The following is an 18942-nucleotide window of genomic DNA, read 5'->3' on the forward strand; positions in this document are numbered from 1 at the left end:
CAAACGTCTATACATAAGTTGCAAATGGTGCACATGTCCTCAAGAAAAGAAGTCAAGTCTTTCTTTCTGCATCATCACACAACACCTGGTTCTTTCAATGCTATTAAAAAATTGTTCCATATCAGTAGCCATATGCATATGTTGGTTATTTATTTCCATATGTTGGTGTCTTAACTGCCTATTTTCTTTATTATTGTGACCTTTATTTAATGCTTGATTCAGGGGTGATATATATTAGGAATATATATTAGTATCTTCCAGATGTAAAAAAAGTGAAGTTCTTAACAAAAAATATTTTGTGCTTTTTTTTTTTGTTGTAGGCATCCTCCCTTGATGTAATGAAATCTGCAGCAAGGAAGTTCATTGATTTTGTGAACAAGGGTCCCTAGCCTTACCATGGTATGTTTTATCCCTGTAGCTTCAGAGTCTGGCAAACTTTTTAAATTTGTTTGCTGTCTCTTCATCTTTTTAAACTAGTGTTTAAATATATTTGGAATTAGTTTTACAGTATATACACAACTTGAGACACGTAATTGCCATTTCAACACAAACCTTCTAACAATATCAAGACATGATCCAGTCCAAGGATGAACAGGAACAACAACCTCAGAGACAAATGTGACTCAGACCTTGGGAAACAAGGGATTAACTGAAAATCTCATCATTTGTCTCATGATACAGAATTATGGTAAAATCAAGCCATCAATTAAAGATCACAATATTATCATTGTTATACTGCTATTCTTTGTAAGACGAGAGGTTAAGTGGTGAAATGAAGGTATTGCACAACAGTGAGGTGCTATGACTAAAAGAGCAATGTAGCTTGTATGCGTCAATACCAGTTGGCCATCCAGCTGCATGAATTGGGGTGCTTAAGGAAACAGACTCAATACCTGATAATGACAGCAGAATCACCACAGCTGCATGTTGCATTCATTAACTGATAAAGCCTGACTCTTCATAAACAAAGTTGTTTTGATGGGAAAGCTGATATGTTTTGTTTCAGTTGTCAATGAGTGCAGAAAGGTGTTATCAGCAGCAGGATTAAACAGCTCAAGGAAAAAGAGCACTGGGATATCAAGCCTTCTGATAAGGTGAGAAATAAGAGTTGGGGTTTTTTTTTAAACTTTTGGAAAAGTTGTTGTTTGGACATGACCCAGAATCTCATGATGGTTTCCAGAAATAAAAACTCTGCTGTCTGGGAAATCACATGGTGCACTTAAAATTGGCCACACCTGTTTTCTTTGAAATGAGTGAGGGACCCGTCTTTATTTCTGTAGAGGGGGGAGGGAAAAATATGTTCAAGATAATAATATCTTAAGTTTCCCCCCCCCCACCCTCCAGGCCACGTAAATAGCAAGTGACCCTCCTCCTTTATTAAAAATTTACGTGATGCCCCCCCCCTCCCCTGTCACCTCATGTCTCTTCTTTGTTGCCCATTGATTATTAAGATTTGTTACATACAACTATAAGATGATTAATTTGCATAACACCCACCTGGAGCAATGTACCACTTTTTAAAATGTATCTCATATAATTCCATTATATCTTGTTTTTATTACAGGAAGTGTGTGTGTGTGTGTGTGTGTGTGTGTGTGTGTGTGTGTGTGTGTGTGTGTGTGTGTGTGTGTGTGTGTGTGACATGATTCTCCATGTGGAACCACTATAGGCCCCATCCTGTGTGCCAAGCTTGGTTTATTAACCTTAGGTAAATGAATTTTGTTGTGTGTAAATACTAGCGATGTATAATGTTACCTACTAAACACAAGAGTAAAAAGTTGGTTACCTACATTCTATGGTCAGATGTAAGACATCTCACTACCGTCTGTTTAGCTTGTGAGCAGGCCCTTGTGTTTGGGTCACACCATCGGCAGCCTCTAATTGGAAAAGTTGTTGAATCTACTGCTAAACTCTTATTTTTCTGATAGGTATTTACATTGGTGTAAGCCAGACTGTGCTTTTCGATAATTTCAATCATTTTAAGAGTTATCTGCTCCCAGACTCCTTTTTGTTTACTGTCATACAACTCTACCATGACAGTATCTTAGAATTTTCGGATGTTATAGATTTTATCAAGCATCTAAACCTCACTGTCAGAAGTGATATAGACAGTTTCCTAACAGTCACGCATTCTCAAAGAGGCATTAAAATTTGGTGAATAATCAGAATTTTTGAGACCTAGAAAAAGTATGAAAAGCGAAATAAGAAGTCTTTAAAAAAATTGGGATAAAGCCAGAAGTTTAACCAAGAAAGCAAGTGCTTTATTACTGAGTGAGGTTAAGCTAAATGTTTGGAAGTAAATGGTAAACAAGTTACAAGCGAGATTCATCTCGAGTATTGCAAACTAATTTATGATCTGTTTTTAGCCATTGGCGGTCCCCAGTTAGCAATGTAATCCATCCGAGAAATGTACTGCTCCTCCATTGTACGTCAGGAGACACTGCTATTAAAGGTGATAATTTCTTTGCATAGTAAGGCATTCATAAGCTGGCCTTACATCTGTCACGCAACGCTATCTTACACGAGGGCGAGGTTGCACGTGATTGTTTCCGTCATGTCGCCTAATAGTCATGAAATTATAAGGCAAACAGCATCGCCAATCTACTCGTTCTCTTATGGTGGTCGGGAAACGGTGTGTTCTTTGTTCCATACCAGGCTAATAAGAAAATTTCTGCCAAGGAGCTAGGTGCACAATCATCGCACTGTATGACCTTTTGGCGTGGTCTAAATACATTACCTTCATTACCTATTTTGTTATTGTTAAGAAGGTCACAAATAGGCACAAGAGGAATTGATTTGTACGTTACGCGCTTACCTTTTACTAACTTGTCGTAAGCGGCAATCGACATTTGTTTACCGGGGTTTTGATCATCACTAGGAGCCCATTAGAAATGGGCTCCGATCATCACTAAGTGTTTGGACGGGTGCGAATCTACCATGGGGTTGACCAGTGTGCAAAGTGATTCTCCTTAGCAATTAATTGAGATTTTTCATTTTCATTTTTTTATTTTGCAGAGTTTCTTTGAGACACTTCCAACAGTACTGGATTCCGTAGTAGGAGCTGACTAAAGTCAAGCCAAAGGCGTTCCTGAGCTTCTTTTGCATGAATCCTCTTCCCAATCTCCGTTTAAATGATTTTTGCTCAGCGAAGCAAACAAGATACTTCATCAAAAGAAAAGGGACAAAATCCCAGCACAATATGAATGTAAAAATTGTGTAACAAGGGAAGGGGTAGAAGACGGGAGCACGTAAACAAGAGATAGTATTCAAACAGTGCATCCTGAAAACTTTCTCATTTATCCATTGTCCATTATAATCAGGCAGGACGTATACAGGCATAAAACGGTGGTTCCTGGCACTGTGTGCCTTGTTTTGTATTTACGGTCTAAAAACAAGGTTAACGAAAAGCATGTGACAAGCTCATAGAAATTAGCACGCTCAGCGCAATAAATGTTTGTACTACTCTTCTGACTCGATCCAGCTGCTGAATTTCGAACGAAAAAGTTTCTTGAAGCTGTAACATTCATCGTGTTTATTTTGTGTTAAGTTGCAAATGCAATGGATGTCTACACACCAAAGACTAAAGACCTAAAACCGAATACCTCCGGAAGACCCGGATGTAAGCTTATAATATTTCTTTTATTCCAGCACACGAAATCAGTTTAAGTAACATCTACTGACCAAAAAAAAATTGAAGGTCGAGATGTATGTTGAACATTTGAGAACCAGTAATTCCAACCATAGTTTACCCTGGCTTGTTCAATTACCTCTCTATTCACCGATTTCTTTGGACGCGCACGGCGAATGAAATCAAACTTAAGGTTTCTTTAACATTTTCAGAGGTTACTTTGTGGCAAGATCATGCCAAATCTAGTATATCTTAGAGAATATACCCGATGGTAATAATTCATAATATTTCAGGTATTTAAGGTTACTTCCCACCTTCGCGGGTGTCCTTCGGGGGAAAAATTCATTAGGCGTGTTGATTTTACTAAAATCCTAGCAAATTATATATCAGAAGAAAGCTAAATAACTGCAGTTTACGATGAAAATATAATTTAAGCGACTTTCCGTTTAAATAAGTGTCAAGAGCTAGTAAGGCGTGAAACGACCGAAGGTTTTTCTTTTGAATTTATCGGGTATCGGATGCTGCAGCACGAGCAAAGTGGTTGCACAGTCTCATTCACAAGTAGTGTGTTGGGCTTTTTCGATATTGTGATTGGTTGTTTAGATATCGGCATCTAAAGCCGGAGTAGTTTAAAATATGGGAGGTGTGTTGCGTAAATGGACGCCACTGGACAAATATGTTAAATATCAAAATTTTCCGACATTCTTTTGTTTGTCATTAGTGCTAGAATGTTTTGGCGAAATTTGACGAAAATCGGTCAAATCGACACATCCTAAAAATTCGCTCAGCGTTGTTGTATTCTTCCCAAAATCTAATACGAGATTTTAGCTCATAAAGATTTCCAAACAACTCACGCCGCCCCAATAGGTTATCTCGCCTCCTGAAACCTCAAACCAATAGGACAGCGGGACCTCCTGGCGTCAATGACGATGGATCAAGATTTGCCGGGAAAAGTAACCCATTACAAACACCTTTTTTTATCTTAATCGCCCAGTGGAGCGTTGAGGAGGACGAAACAATAATGGGCGAAGTTGCTAAAGGCAAAGGAAAAACCCGCGCCAAAAATGGAAAAACCGGAAAATGTGCTGAGGAGCAAGACAACGAACCGACATACAGCTTTCAAAATTACGATTCGAGGTGATTGTTAATGTTTTGGTATCAAGGCTGATCAGTACTTGCATAAAGAAAAGGAAACTTCGTTTTTAATATTATGTATGGCAAAGTTTAGTTTGACGGTGACTTCTTTCCGCCAGTACAAGTCGCTTTCACAAAGGAATTTTTTCATTTTGATAGAATGGTACACTTTCTTTCTTCCTTGGGCCTGTATTTTATTTGATAATTTGTTGATGTCAGTTTGAGTGAAACCAGATGCAACCATCACGTACAAGTTACATAGTTCATCTTGTGCTTCGTGGCTTCCAGTTCTTGTGATTTCCATAAGTCAATTAGCTCACCGTATTTCCTCGAATACAAGCGCCCGTGCGCTTATTTAAAATTCCGGGCAAATAGAGGGAAGCTTATTGGAAGGAAGGCGCTTAGTAAGTAAGTGCGGCGATAGGACAAAAATTAAATGAACAGACAACATACATAAAGGAACTCTGCAAGCATACGGTAAAACATTTCCTTTTAAAGAATAACGACGAGCTATATGCCCTTGTAAACGGCAGTCATGTCATTCCCCATTTGAGACCTCTAGCTGCAAACCTTAAACAGCATTGATGATCATGACTCTCGAGTATTCGGCAAGTTTTCCTATCGCCATTCTAAATTCGAAGCAGTAAGAAGTTATTTCAATCTGGCATTAAACTTGTTCAACGTGTTTCAGCCAGATGCTGTCTTAGCTATTGCAGCTACTCATAATAAATTGGGTAATGCACACAGTAAGCTGGGCGAACTAGAGAAGGCGGTACATCACTATAATCGCGCATTGACCATCTACATGGAAAGATTTGGACCTGGGCATAACGGCGTCGCGAAGTCTTGCAACAACGTTGGTTCTGTCCACGACGAACTTGGAGACTTGGAAAAAGCAAAAGGTTACCTTCACCGTGCACTGGACATTCGTCTGAAAAACTACAGAATAAATCACCTAAAACTTACCACTACTTATAATCACATGGGAAATGTACATAAAAAGCTGGGTGACCTGAAGCAAGCAGAACATTATCATAATTACGCACTGTCCATTAGGCTGAAAGAGCTCGGGCCGGAGCATGTTGATGTCGTCATTTCTTGTAATAACCTGGGTCGGGTACACCATAACCAGGGTAACCTGGCGAAGGCAAGACATTATTATAATCGTTCACGGGTCATATTTTTGAAAGAGCTTGGACCTGACCATGTTCATGTGGCAACTAGTTACAGCAACTTCGGTCAGGTGCACCGTGAGCTCGGTAACCTGGGTCAAGTACACCATAACTAGGGTAACCTAAAGAAGGCAGGAGATTACGATAATCGTGCACGGGCCATATTTTTGAAAAAGCTTGGACCTGACCATGTTCATGTGGCAACTGCTTACAGCAGTCTGGGTCAGGTACAGCGTGAGCTCAGTAACCTGGATCGTGCGGAAGATTATTATCATCGTGCATTCGTCAGTCTACATAAAACGGACCTCAGATCTGGGCATGTTGACGTTGCAAACTTTCATAATAACCTGAATGCCCCTACTGAAAGAGTCTAGAGGACTGGATGGCCTGAATCTTGGAAAAGACTACGGTGAATGTGCGCTGGCATCTCACCTAAAAGCAGGGGATCAATATCAGTATCTAGGCAACTGCCCACCTACCCTTCCCCTAACCCAACATTAACCTAAACTTGTTGTTATTATTTATGGTGCGCGTCTTCGGTATACGTCTATAATCAAAAGCGCATTACAATAATAATAATAATAATAATAATAATAATAATAATAATAATAAGATATTAATAACTTAATAAAACTATATTTACAATATATACATGTGTTCCAAAAATATGCCTTTAAAATCTCAACAAAATGCCTTGGAAAACAAATAAGTCTTAAGTAAAATTTTTAAAGAATCAATGTCTTTATCCTGCCTTATTGGCAAAGGAAGGCCGTTCCATAGGACTGGGGCCGTCACCGCGTAACACAACGCGTGACGCTTTCATGAATTAACTCTTAGGCGTCCGAGAATAATCTTTCCCTTTTTTCTCGAGACGTGAGCGAAGGACGCCTGTGAGCAAACTGGCATTTTTCGTTTGTGACTGACTTCACGCTAAGGTAACTAAATCCTCGGCAGCCATGAATTTGTTGAGGACAGAACGTAGTTCAACAGAAAACCAATATGCTTTCGCAGCTCCTCCACATCATGCAGGGTTAACCTTCGGAATATTGCATGCGAAGCAAATCTTCTCAGGTTCGACCTCCTGCTTTGGATCAATATCAGTATCTAGGCAACCGCCCACCTACCCCTCCCCTAACTCAACAACAGTCAATTGACAACAAGTTTAGGTAAATGTTGGGTTAGGGGAAGGGTAGGTGGGCAGTTGCCCAGATACTGATATTGATCCGTCCACATTATGTGCCCATTTCACATATTTGATACCCCGGCACCACTAAACAAAATCACTCCAAAACAGATCGATTAAGAGACAGTGGAAGCTTACTAATTTCAAAACTTATAAGTGCAAATTTTAAATAAATTAAATAGAAGTCATTCAAGACATACATGTACATAAATCTTCGAAAGTTCCCGAAAAACTCAAGAAACATTAAGGATTGACATTAAAGACATTGACCTGCACTTGTATAGTTCAAATCCTTTAGCTCTTGAGTTCAGAAGAATTTGAAATTCTGTTGTTATAGAAACATGAAATTCGAAAATGGAGTAACAAGAAACTTTAAAATAACATTCTTTATCCAAAGTTCACACTAAGAGCCCTTTCTCGTATTTGATACCCCGGCACCACTTACCAAAATCAGGCCAAAACAAAACAATTAAGAGACAGTGGAGGGTAACTAATTTGAAAACTTAGTAGTGAAAAATTTCAATCAATTTATTCAGTGGAAGTCATTCAAAACATACATGTACAAAAACATACGAAAGTTCTCGGAAAACTCATGAAACGTTAAGATTTTCACCGTCAGTTATCGCCAGAGTGTTTGCAAAAAAAAAAGGCCTGGACATTGAGACACTGAACTGCACTTGTATAGTTCACCTCCTTTAGCTATTGACTTAAAATAATAAGTAGAGTGATCAATTTATTCCCCTTGTTTCGACGCAACCTTTGTTTCATCAATCTCTGAATCATCTTTCTGTATTTCATTCTTGATAACTGGATCTTACTTCGGGTTGCGTCGAAGGATCTGAAAATTTCTTTCACGTTGCGTCTTCTGTCTCATTTTAAGAGCGAGAAATCACTAATTGCTTGCAAGGCGAGCTAAATGACATCTTTTCGATTGCAGCTCAGAGCACCGTATCGATCTCTTACTCATAACAATACTTGTAAAAACTTACCCTTAGGCGGTGGGGTGTCACTACGGATGATCATATTGACAAAACAACTTGTTGACGCGAAATGTCTCTATGCTGAATTACTCAAGAATCTCTTGAAACGGTGGGTATCATTCATCATTTGTCGTACCTGTTGTACGCTTAATTCGTAGTATTCTTCAGCCGAATCTTGATCCCGAAGACTCAAATGTGTCATTTGAGACCAAAGCCCTTCATTTCTTTGTGCTGTTTACTTACCGTCAAGTCACGACATCAAATTGAACTAATTTGACTGATTTCGGCCTAGGACAAAATGTTGAAGTCCTTACAACCTCTAAATCCTTGTTATGATATCAGCGCACAGCTGTACTTCTAATTTATTATCACGGAATAGACCCTAAGCAATTGAAAATCGAGCAGACTTCATTGTTATTCCAGAAGGTCACAGTGGAATTCTACTCTTCGTGGTTACTCTCCTAATACGATTTCTGATCATGCGTGCGACACTCTGTAACACTTATTTCGTACCTTCGGAGTTTCCTGTTAACGGTTCTTAAAAGTACAAGTTATCATAAATTTGATAGTAGGAAAACCAAAGTTTCGCTACGGTCCACTTATCTATAGCTATCCTGTCCAGACGCCTTTTCAATAATACGATGCATTCGAAACAAAAGGGAATTTTTATTTTCCGAATGCTTTCGCTTTCCATTCTCTCAGACACCTGTAATCGAGGAAAACATAGTCGAAACTATCAAAATATATGAAACCTAGTAATTCTTGGAGATTCTGGATAATACGAGAGTACTGAATTGAAAACGGTTAAAAGTATTAAATTACTAGAAGAAACCGCCTAATTAAAGCTTTCAAATACTACAAAGAGGGAACGAAGGTTTCGATATGGTTACCACTTCTGTTATTCGAGACACAAGGGAATTTTCCCTTCAAAACCTTTCGTTTTGGGCTTGCTTAGTCATCCACACTGATATTCCTATTATAAGCACTTAGAACACTTAAAACAGCGATAATTATAGAACAAAAGAATTTGTTATTCTGTTGCTATAGAAACATTAAATTCGAAAACGGATTAACAAGAAACTTTAATATTCGTTATCTAAAAGTTCACATTATGAGCCCTTTCTCGTATTTGATACCCCGGCACCTCTTACCAAAATCACGCCAAAACAGGTCAATTAAGAGACAGTGGTTGCTAACTAATTTCAAAAATTATTAATGAAAAATTTCAATCAATTCAGTAGAAGTTATTCAAGACATACACGTTCGTAAACATACGAATGTTCTCGAAAAACTCAAGAAACATTTCAGATTTTCACTACCAGTTACCCCCAGAGTATTGGCGAAGAAACAAGGCCCGGACATTGAGACACTAAACTACTCTTGTATGGTTCAACTCATTTAGCTCTTGAGTTAAAATACCGTGTAAAGTAGAATAAGTTATTTCCCCTAGTTACGGCGCAACCTTTTTTTCATCAATCTTCGAGTCATCTTCCTGAATTTCATTCTCGATAACTACAGATCTTACGTCGAGTTGTATCGAAAGATTTGAAAATTTCTTTCACGTTGCGTCTACTGTCTCATTTTAAGAGCTAGAAATCAGTATTTGCAAGCCAGGCGAGCTACATGACGTCGTTTCGATTGCGGCTCAGAGAACCGTATCGATCTGTTCTTCCTAACAATACTCGTAATAACTTACCCTTAGGCGGTGGGGTGTCACTACGGATGATCATTTTGACAAAACAACTTGTTACCGCGAAATCCATCTCTCTGAATGCTGAATTATTCAAGAATCTCTTAAACGGTGGGTATCATTCATTATTTGTCGTACCTGTTGTAAGCTTAATTCACAGTATTCTTCAGCCGAATCTTGATCTCGAAGATCCAAGTGTGTCATTTGAGACCAAAGCCCTTTGTTTCTTTGTGCTGTTTACGTACCGTCAAGTCACGAAATCAAATTGCATTAATTTGATTGATTTCGGACGAAATGTTAAAGTCCTTACAACTGCTAAATCCTTGTTATATCAGCACACAGTTTTATTCTTACTTATTATCACGGAATGTATCTTAAGCTACTGAATTCGAGCAGACTTCATTGTTATTCCAGAAGGTCACAGTGGAATCGTGGTTTGACAGCCATAATTTGATCACTAGGAAAGTCTTTCTCGCCGAAAAGAACAAACCAAACCAAAAGAAACTGTATAAACCATGTTGAGGTCCAGGTGTAGACAACATTTACTCGTTAAAAAACATTTAATCGAGATAAACTATCAACAAAGCCAAAACCTCGAGCCAAGTTGACCTTCGTTGACTAGTTACTCTCCAAATACAATTTCAATGATGCGTGCGACACTCTGTAACACTTATTTCGTACCTTTGGAGTTTCCAGCGAACAGTTCTCAAAAGTACAAGTTATCATAAATATAGTAGTAAGGGAACGAAATTTTCGCTACGGTCCACTTATCTGTCCTGTCCAGACGCCCCTTCAATAATCCGATGCATTCGAAACAAAAGAAGGGAATTTTCCCTTTGACGATGCTTTCGCTTTCCATTCTTTGAGACACCTGTAAAAAAATCATTACCGAAACCAACGAAATAACCGAAACCTAGTAGAGTTTGGAGATTCTAGATAATGCGAGTGTATTGAATTGAAAACGGCAAAAAGTATTAAATAACAAGAAGAAAGGTGCCGGGAAGTGCCTGCTTTAAGCTTTTAAATACTATAGTAAGGGAACGAAGCCTTCAATACGGTCACCCCATCTGTCATTCGAGACACAAGGGAATTTTCCCTTCAAAAGCCTTCGTTGTGGGCTTGCTTTGCCGTCCACACTGTTATTCCTGTTACAAGCACTTAAAACACTTAAAACAGCCGTAATTATAAAACAGAAGAATTTGAAATTCTTTTGTTATAGAAACATGAAATTCGAAAATGGAGTAACAAGAAAGTTTAAAGAACATTCGTTATCCAAAGTTCACGTTATGAGCGCTTTCTCGTATTTGATACCCCGGCACCACTTACCAAAATCACGCCAAAACAGATCAATTAAGAGACAGTAGAAGCTAACTAATTTCAAGACTCATCAGTGAAAAATTTCAATCAATATATTCAGTGGAAGTCATTCAAAACATACATGTACATAAACATACGAAAGTTCTCAAAAAACTCATGAAACATGAAGATTTTCACCGTTAGTTATCGCCAGAGTGTTTGCAAAAAAATGAGGCCCGGACATTGAGACACTGAACTGCACTTGTATGGTTCAACTCCTTTAGCTCTTAAGTTAAAATAATGAGTAAAGTAAACAATTTATTTCCCCGAGTTTCCACGCAACCTTTGTTTCATCAATCTTCGAGTCATCTTCCTGAATTTCATTCTCGATCACTACAGATATTACGTCGAGTTGCGTCGAAAGATTTCAAAATATCTTTCACGTTGCGTCTACTGTCTCATTTTAAGAGCTAGAAATCAGTAATTGCAAGCCAGGCAAGCTACATGACGGGGTTTCGATTGCGGTTCAGAGAACCGTATCGATCTGTTACTCATAACAATACTTGTAAAAACTCACCCTTAGGCAGTGGGGTGTCATAACGGATGATCATTTTGACAAAACAACTTGTTGACGCGTAATAAATGTCTCTGTGCTAAATTATTCAAAAATCTCTTAAAACGGTGGGTATCATTCATTATTTGTCCTTTTTTGTTGGTAGTTCAAATTATAGTATTTTTCAGACGAATCTTGATCCCGAAGACTCAAACGTGTCAGTTGAGACCAAACCCTTCATTTCTTTGTACTGTTTACGTGCCGTCAAGTTACGAAATCTAATTGAATTAATTTTACTGATTTCGGCCTAGGACAAAATGTTAAAGTCCTTACAACCACTAAATCCTTGCTATGATATCAGTGCACAACTGTACTTTTTACTTATTATCATGGAATGTATCTTAAGCTACTGAAATCGAGCAGACTTCATTGTTAATCCAGAAGGTCACAGTGGAATTCTACTCTTCGTAGTTTGACAAACATAATTCGATCACTAGAAAGTCTTTTACGCTGAAAAGAACAAAGCAAATGAGAAGAAACTATATATACTATGTTGAGGTCCAGGTGTAGACAGCATTTACTCGTTAAAAAACATTTGATCCCGGTAAACTCTCAACAGAGCCAAAACTTCGAGCCAATTTGACCTTCGTTTACCATTTACTCTCCAAATACGATCTCTGATGATGCGTGCGACACTCTGTAACATTTATTTTGTACCTTTGGAGTTTCCTATTCACAGTTCTCAAAAGTGCAAGTTATCATAAATTTGGTAGTAAGGAAACCAAAAGTTTCACTACGGTCCACTTATCTATAGCTATCCTGTCCAGACGCCTTTTCAGTAAAACGATGCATTCGAAACAAAAGGGAATTTTCATTTTCCGAATGCTTTCGCTTTCCATTCTTTCAGACACCTGTAATCGAGGCAAACACAACCGAAACTACCGAAATATCCGAAACCTGGTAATTTTTGGAGATTCTAGGTAACACGAGTGTACTGAGTTAAAAACGGTCAAAAGTATTAAATTACTGGAAGAAACCGCCTACTTAAGGCTTTCAAATACTAAAATGAGGGAACAAAGGTTTCGATACGGTCACGGGAATTTTCCCTTTAAAAACTTTCGTTTTGGGCTTGCTTTACCATCCACACTGGTATTCCTGTCATAAGTACTTAGAACACTTAAAACAGCGATCATTATAGAACAGAAGAATTGGATATTATGTTGCTATAGAAGCATGAAATTCAAAAACGGATTAACAAGAAACTTTAATATAATACTCGTTATCTAAAGTTCATATTATGAGCCTTATTTAGTATTTGATACCCACCACTTACAAAAATCACGCCAAAACAGTTTCAATTAAGAGATAGTGGAAGCTAACTGATTTTAAAACTTATCAGTGAAAAGTGTTAATCAATTAAGTAGAAGTCATTCAAAACATACATGCACATAATATTCGAAAGTTCTCGAAAAACTCAAGAAACATTTCGAATTTTCACCATCAGGTACCCCAAGAGTATTGGCGAAGAAGTAAGGCCCGGACATTGACACATTGAACTGCACTTGTATGGTTCAATTCCTTTAGCTCTTGAGTTAAATAATGCGTAAAGTACAATAAGTTATTTCTCCTAGTTACTACGCAACCTTTGTTTCATCAATCTCCGAGCTATCTTCCTGAATTTCATCCTCGAGAAGTATAGATCTTACGTCGAGTTGCGTCGAAACATTTGAAAATTTCTTTCAAGTGGCGTCCACTGTCTCATTTTAAGAGCTAGAAGTCAATAATTGCTAGCCAGGCGAGCTACATGACGTCGTTTCGATTGGGGCTCAACACGCAATTACCAATTAATTGTTAAAATACCAAAATTTGATGTAAGAGTGCATAACTTTTTTATTAATACTGATAATAGTCATTGGACCAGTTAATTTCGTCCATGTTTGTTTTCAATGTGGACCTCTCAAACTGGCCACTCAAGAAGTTTATTTTTCATTTTGATAGGCTGGCATTGACTAAATATTTTATTTTTATTGGCTGATGGCTTAAAGTGCCTAATTTCTATTGGCTGCTTAACTGTCCAATTTGGCCTTTGCAGTTACAAATACTTGAAATCGGACAGGTGAAAATGGACAGAGGACTTGAAATAGTCAATTAAGCCACAAATGAGGACTGATAAGAACCACTCATATTCAAACATTTCTAAAAACTGAGAAAACATATAGTCTGAACTCGCTAATATAAATCAATTGGTCTCTACTAAGGCCCTTTCAAACGTGAATATCGTCATGGCGATGGAATACAGCAAAGAGCAGCTCAACTACTACAGGATTTGTTACGTTGTTACTGATGTATTAACTGGTGGTCTGCGAATAATCTTCAAACAAGAATGGGACAATCGCTACGGTGCAACAACGTCAGGGGAATGGAAGGATGAACCAAGAAATGGAGTGGACTTTAAAAACAAGGAATCTGCTCAGAACCAAAAGAGAAATGCGCATCTCCTTACAACCATGATTGGTGGAAACAGAGCAGAATGGGATTGTACGATGCTTTTCTATGCTATTCTTTACTCAGATTGTATTCACAGCCTCAGCCCAGTTGTCAGATCAAATGTCGATGCCCTCAGAAAGTTTCGAAATGAAGATTTTGCGCACATGTCGGAAGGAAACCTTTCAGACCTGCAGTTTCAAAACATCATTGGCAAAGTTGACACTGCATTTCAAGCGCTCAGTCTTCCCACAGTAAAAATTCAAGAGATTAAAAATCAAACGAGCTTTCCCACGGAGGAACTGAAAGATGTCTTGAAAATGGTTGACGATCTTAAGCAGGAACTTCAGGAGAAAGAGCACGAAAGACAGGTCCTTAAAAATCAGTTAAACAATGATATCTCCTCCTTCTGTGTCCTCCCTCCTAAACCCTCACATGACGTAACAAGTCGCGACCGAGAGGTGGCCGAAATAATGCAACAGCTTAGAGAACTTAAAACAGCAAATAAAGACAGGTTAAGTTACCTTTACATTTCCGGAAATCCTGGAAGTGGAAAGTCTCAACTAGCGGGTCTTGTGACTGAACGATTCTACAGAGAAATTAAAGATCTTCCGGATGGTACCTCATTTGTGATGACGATAAATGGTGAAAGTCCAGATACTGTGCTACAATCATATGTGGCTTTTTCACGGCGTCTTAAGTGTCCCGAGTACGCGGTGACAACCACCCTCCATTCAGAGGACTTGACAACAAATGAGAAAATCACCAATCTTAGGGCATTGATCGGAACGAAAATTGGGCTTTATACATCGTGGCTGCTCGTAGTTGATAATGTCGCGAGTCTATCACATGTGCATGTCCATCTACCCGAAGCCGAAAATGAGATGTGGGCAAGAGGCCAGTTGCTTATCACAACTCAAGACAGTGGGTCAATTCCTCAAGCAAGTTCCTTCAACAAACACATCTCAATAAGCAACGGAATGAATCTTGATGATGTCAGTTGTTTATTGGAAAAGCTCTCAGGAATCACGGACAAAGAGATGGAAATCAAAGTTGCTCAGGCGTTGGACTACCAGCCTCTCGCCTTGGCAAGTGCCGCCACTTATGTCAGAGAAGTTCGACAGACATCTAACTTTGGCTGGAAAGACTATCTTGCAAAACTTGAAACAGGCCAAAGAAATGCAATGGAGACATTTCTTTCCGAAGTCAACCCAAGCTATGCAAAGTCCATGACCACAGCAACAACACTGGCCGTAGAAACAGCTATGGAATCCGACAAAATTATGCATCACGCCTTTAATTTCCTGTCCCTGTGTGCACCACAACCATTAAGTCTTAACATCATTGAGGACTTTATCACAAGTGTGGATAAAGAAATTCAAGACAAAGAGATGATTCGTTTGAAGATACAAAGGTGCTCCCTGGTGATGTTTGAAAGCAACGAAACTGACGTTTACATTCGTGTGCATCAGGTTGTACATAATTCCATTAAGACTTTGGCTGCAGCTCATTCGGATGATAAACACAACGAGGTCGTCAGTGGAGTGATTGGATCATTCAGTCGTTTTGTAAAAAAATATCTATCAAGGGACAACGACGAGTTCTATGCTCTAATAAACAGCAGACATGTTACTCATTTGATAAATTTAGCCCCAGAACTTGAGAGAAGTTTTTCTAAGAAGGTTATTTCTCAAGTCGACCAAGGTGGCTTTTTGATCAAGAACCATGCGATGGACCTCTATAGAATGAGTAAATTTTGCTCTATGCATTGTGAATACGAAACTTCAAGACGTTTCATCGATATGGCATTAGACTTATCCATTGTCAACGAGCACGACCTTAGCTTAGATACTGCAATTATCTACAGACAGATGGGTAACGTGCACGAAAAGCTGGGTGACCTGAGCCAGGCAAAGGATTATCATGATCGTGCACTGGCCATTTTTTTGGAAAAACCTGGCCCTGACCATGTTCACGTTGCAAATTCTTACAATAGCCTGGGTATTCTACACGGAGAGCTGGGTGACCTGAGTCAGGCAAAGAATTATCATGATCGTGCACTGGCCATTTTTTTGGAAAAACTTGGACCTGACCATGTTCACGTTGCAAGTTCTTACAATAGCCTGGGTATTCTACACGGAGAGCTGGGTGACCTGAGTCAGGCAAAGAATTATCATGATCGTGCATTGGCCATTTTTTTGGAAAAGCTTGGACCTGACCATGTAGACGTTGCAAGTTCTTACAATTGCCTGGGTATTGTACACGATGAGCTGGGTGACCTGGGTCAGGCAAAGGATTATCATGATCGTGCACTGGCCATTTTTTTGAAAAAGCTTGGACCTGACCATGTTCACGTTGCAAGTTCTTACAATTGCCTGGGTATTGTACACGATGAGCTGGGTGACCTGGGTCAGGCAAAGGATTATCATGATCTTGCACTGGCCATTTTTTTGAAAAAGCTTGGACCTGACCATGTTCACGTTGCAAGTTCTTACAATTGCCTGGGTATTGTACACGGAGAGCTGGGTGACCTGAGTCAGGCAAAGGATTATCATGATCGTGCACTGGCCATTTTTTGGAAAAAGCTTGGACCTGACCATGTTGACATTGCAAATTCTTACCGTAACCTGGGTATTGTACACAAAAAGCTGGGTGACGTGAGTCAGGCAAAGGATTATCATGATCGAGCACTGGCCATTTTTTTGAAAAAGCTTGGACCTGACCATGTTCACGTTGCAAGTTCTTACAATAGCCTGGGTACTGTACACGCTAAGCTAGGTGACCTGAATCAGGCAAAGAATTATCATGATCGTGCACTGGCCATTCGTTTGAAAACGCTTGAACATGACCATGCTCATCTTGCAAATTCTTACAATAAACTGGGTATTGTACACAAAAAGCTGGGTGACCTTAGTAAGGCAAAGGATTATCATAATCGTGCACTGGCTATTCTTTTGAAAAAGCTTGGACCTGACCATGTTCACGTTGCAAGTTCTTATCGTAACCTGGGTATTGTACACAAAAAGCTGGGTGACCTGAGTCAGGCAAAGGATTATCATGATCATGCACTGGACATTCTTTTGAAAAAGCTTGGACCTGACCATGTTCACGTTGCAAGTTCTTACCGTAACCTGGGTATTGTACACAAAAAGCTGGGTAACCTGAGTCAGGCAAAGGATTATCATGATCGTGCACTGGCCATTACTTTGAAAAAGCTTGGACCTGACCATGTTCACGTTGCAAATTCTTACAATAGCCTGCGTATTGTACACAAAAAGCTGGGTAACCTGAGGCAGGCAAAGGATTATCATCATCGTGCACGGGCCATTCGTCGGAAAAAGCTTTGACCTGATCACATTAAGGTCACAGCTGCTTGCAATGACTCGGGGCTTGCGCGCGTATACCGTTTTATTAATACTGCTGCAGGTACGTTTCGCTCTCCTTCTTCACCTTCACTGCCGGTCTCGAATTCATTGTCAATAATCTCCTCTGCATCCTCCGTCTCTTCATTCTCGTCTTCCCATACTGCATCGTCTTCTGAGCCGTCTAGTGCATTCGCAATTCCACAGGATTTGAATGACTTCTCAGTTAAATCGTGAGGAATTCCGTTCCAGGCGCGATTGATCCAGGTCAACACCAGTTCTTTGCTCGGTGCTCTCTTCTTTCCAGATGGGGTATACGTGAACGGGCCATTTACCATCCATGTTTCATGCAGCATTCGGAGTTTGGCTTTCAAAGGCTTGTTTATGCACTTGTCTAGGAGCTGCAAAACTGACGTCAGGCCACCGGAAATAACAGCAACATCAACAGTTCGTCTCGCACTGTTCGGTTGCCCGTAAACTCGAGGGTTCTTGTGGCTGGCAGCTCATATCGCATGGGAGTTTCGTCCGTGTTGAGGATGTGGCTTAACTGGTAGTCATGCCGTCTCCGGGTCCTCAACACAAACCGATGGAATTCGACGATCTTCTCCACCATGTTGCTGGTAGTTTTACAAGACATAAGACATGCTTATAAAGCTTAAACTGGATCAATTAGTATTCATAGCTTTAGAAAGTAACACTGTTTCCTAAGAAGGTAAATTGTATTCACGGTTGCTAGATCTCTTTTATAGGTGTGATTTTTTTTTCGCTTTGTTCGTGCAAATGTGTGACTTTTTTGCCTTTTGTTAAAAAAAGATGACATGACTAAATTAGGAACTTTGAAAACACCATTGTTTTGAAAGTGAAGATAGTGAAAAAGTCCAAAGTTGAGGTTGCGTCTTATAACCGGGTATTTTGGCAAAATTTTCGGTTTAACAACTTGAAAGAAACGAGTTAAAAAATTTAGGGTGCGTCTTATAACCGAGTGCGCCTTATAACTGCCCATGTCGGTTACCCGCGATTTGAGGACGATTGGAGACGATTTAGGAAAGAGAGTAAATAGAAAATAATAGAAACCTTTGTTATTGCTGCCTTTCCTAAGGGGCAGCAAGCCGTTTTGTTGGTTTCGATTTCAGTCGGAGCATTTTGTATGGACCTTGCATGGAGTAATCCCTTCCTTAAAATGCTTATGCGTGCCAAGTCTGCCGGCTTCTTAATTTTCGCTCTCATGAAAGATGCTCGTTGTAAACCTGCTACAAATTCTTACGCCCCACATGTAATTCTGACGCCGTGACTTCTCAATTCCTTTTCTCTCCCCTTCTTCCCAAAGAAAAGCATTCTGGGTAATCTCGTTCTCACAATCGTCTTTCTACTTTCCATGAGGACCCTAGAAACGAGGCTCCTTGAAGGCATATTCTTTGAGGTGACGTTTGTCTATCAAACTTAACATGTGGCCGTTTTGA

The 18942-nt window shown here is 39.4% G+C and overlaps 1 protein-coding gene across 2 annotated transcripts in view; it reads left to right on the plus strand.

The window, feature by feature from the left end:
• Positions 1-18942, plus strand: part of LOC149039613 (uncharacterized) — a 41790-nt gene that overhangs the window by 18734 nt on the left and 4114 nt on the right. The window contains exon 2 of one of the 2 annotated variants that reach the window (XR_016179650.1): positions 13895-18194. Coding sequence is in view for 1 of the 2 variants with exons in the window: in XM_089181971.1 (XP_089038097.1) it covers positions 13919-17467 (3549 nt within the window). In the remaining variant the exon portion in view is untranslated. Of the gene's footprint in view, positions 1-13894; positions 18473-18942 lie in introns of those variants that run through there. The other variant, XM_089181971.1, reaches the window with a different exon arrangement.

Source organism: Pocillopora damicornis, chromosome 9, assembly GCF_964200805.1.
Source record: "Pocillopora damicornis chromosome 9, jaPocDami1.2, whole genome shotgun sequence".
NCBI classification, from domain to species: domain Eukaryota; kingdom Metazoa; phylum Cnidaria; class Anthozoa; order Scleractinia; family Pocilloporidae; genus Pocillopora; species Pocillopora damicornis.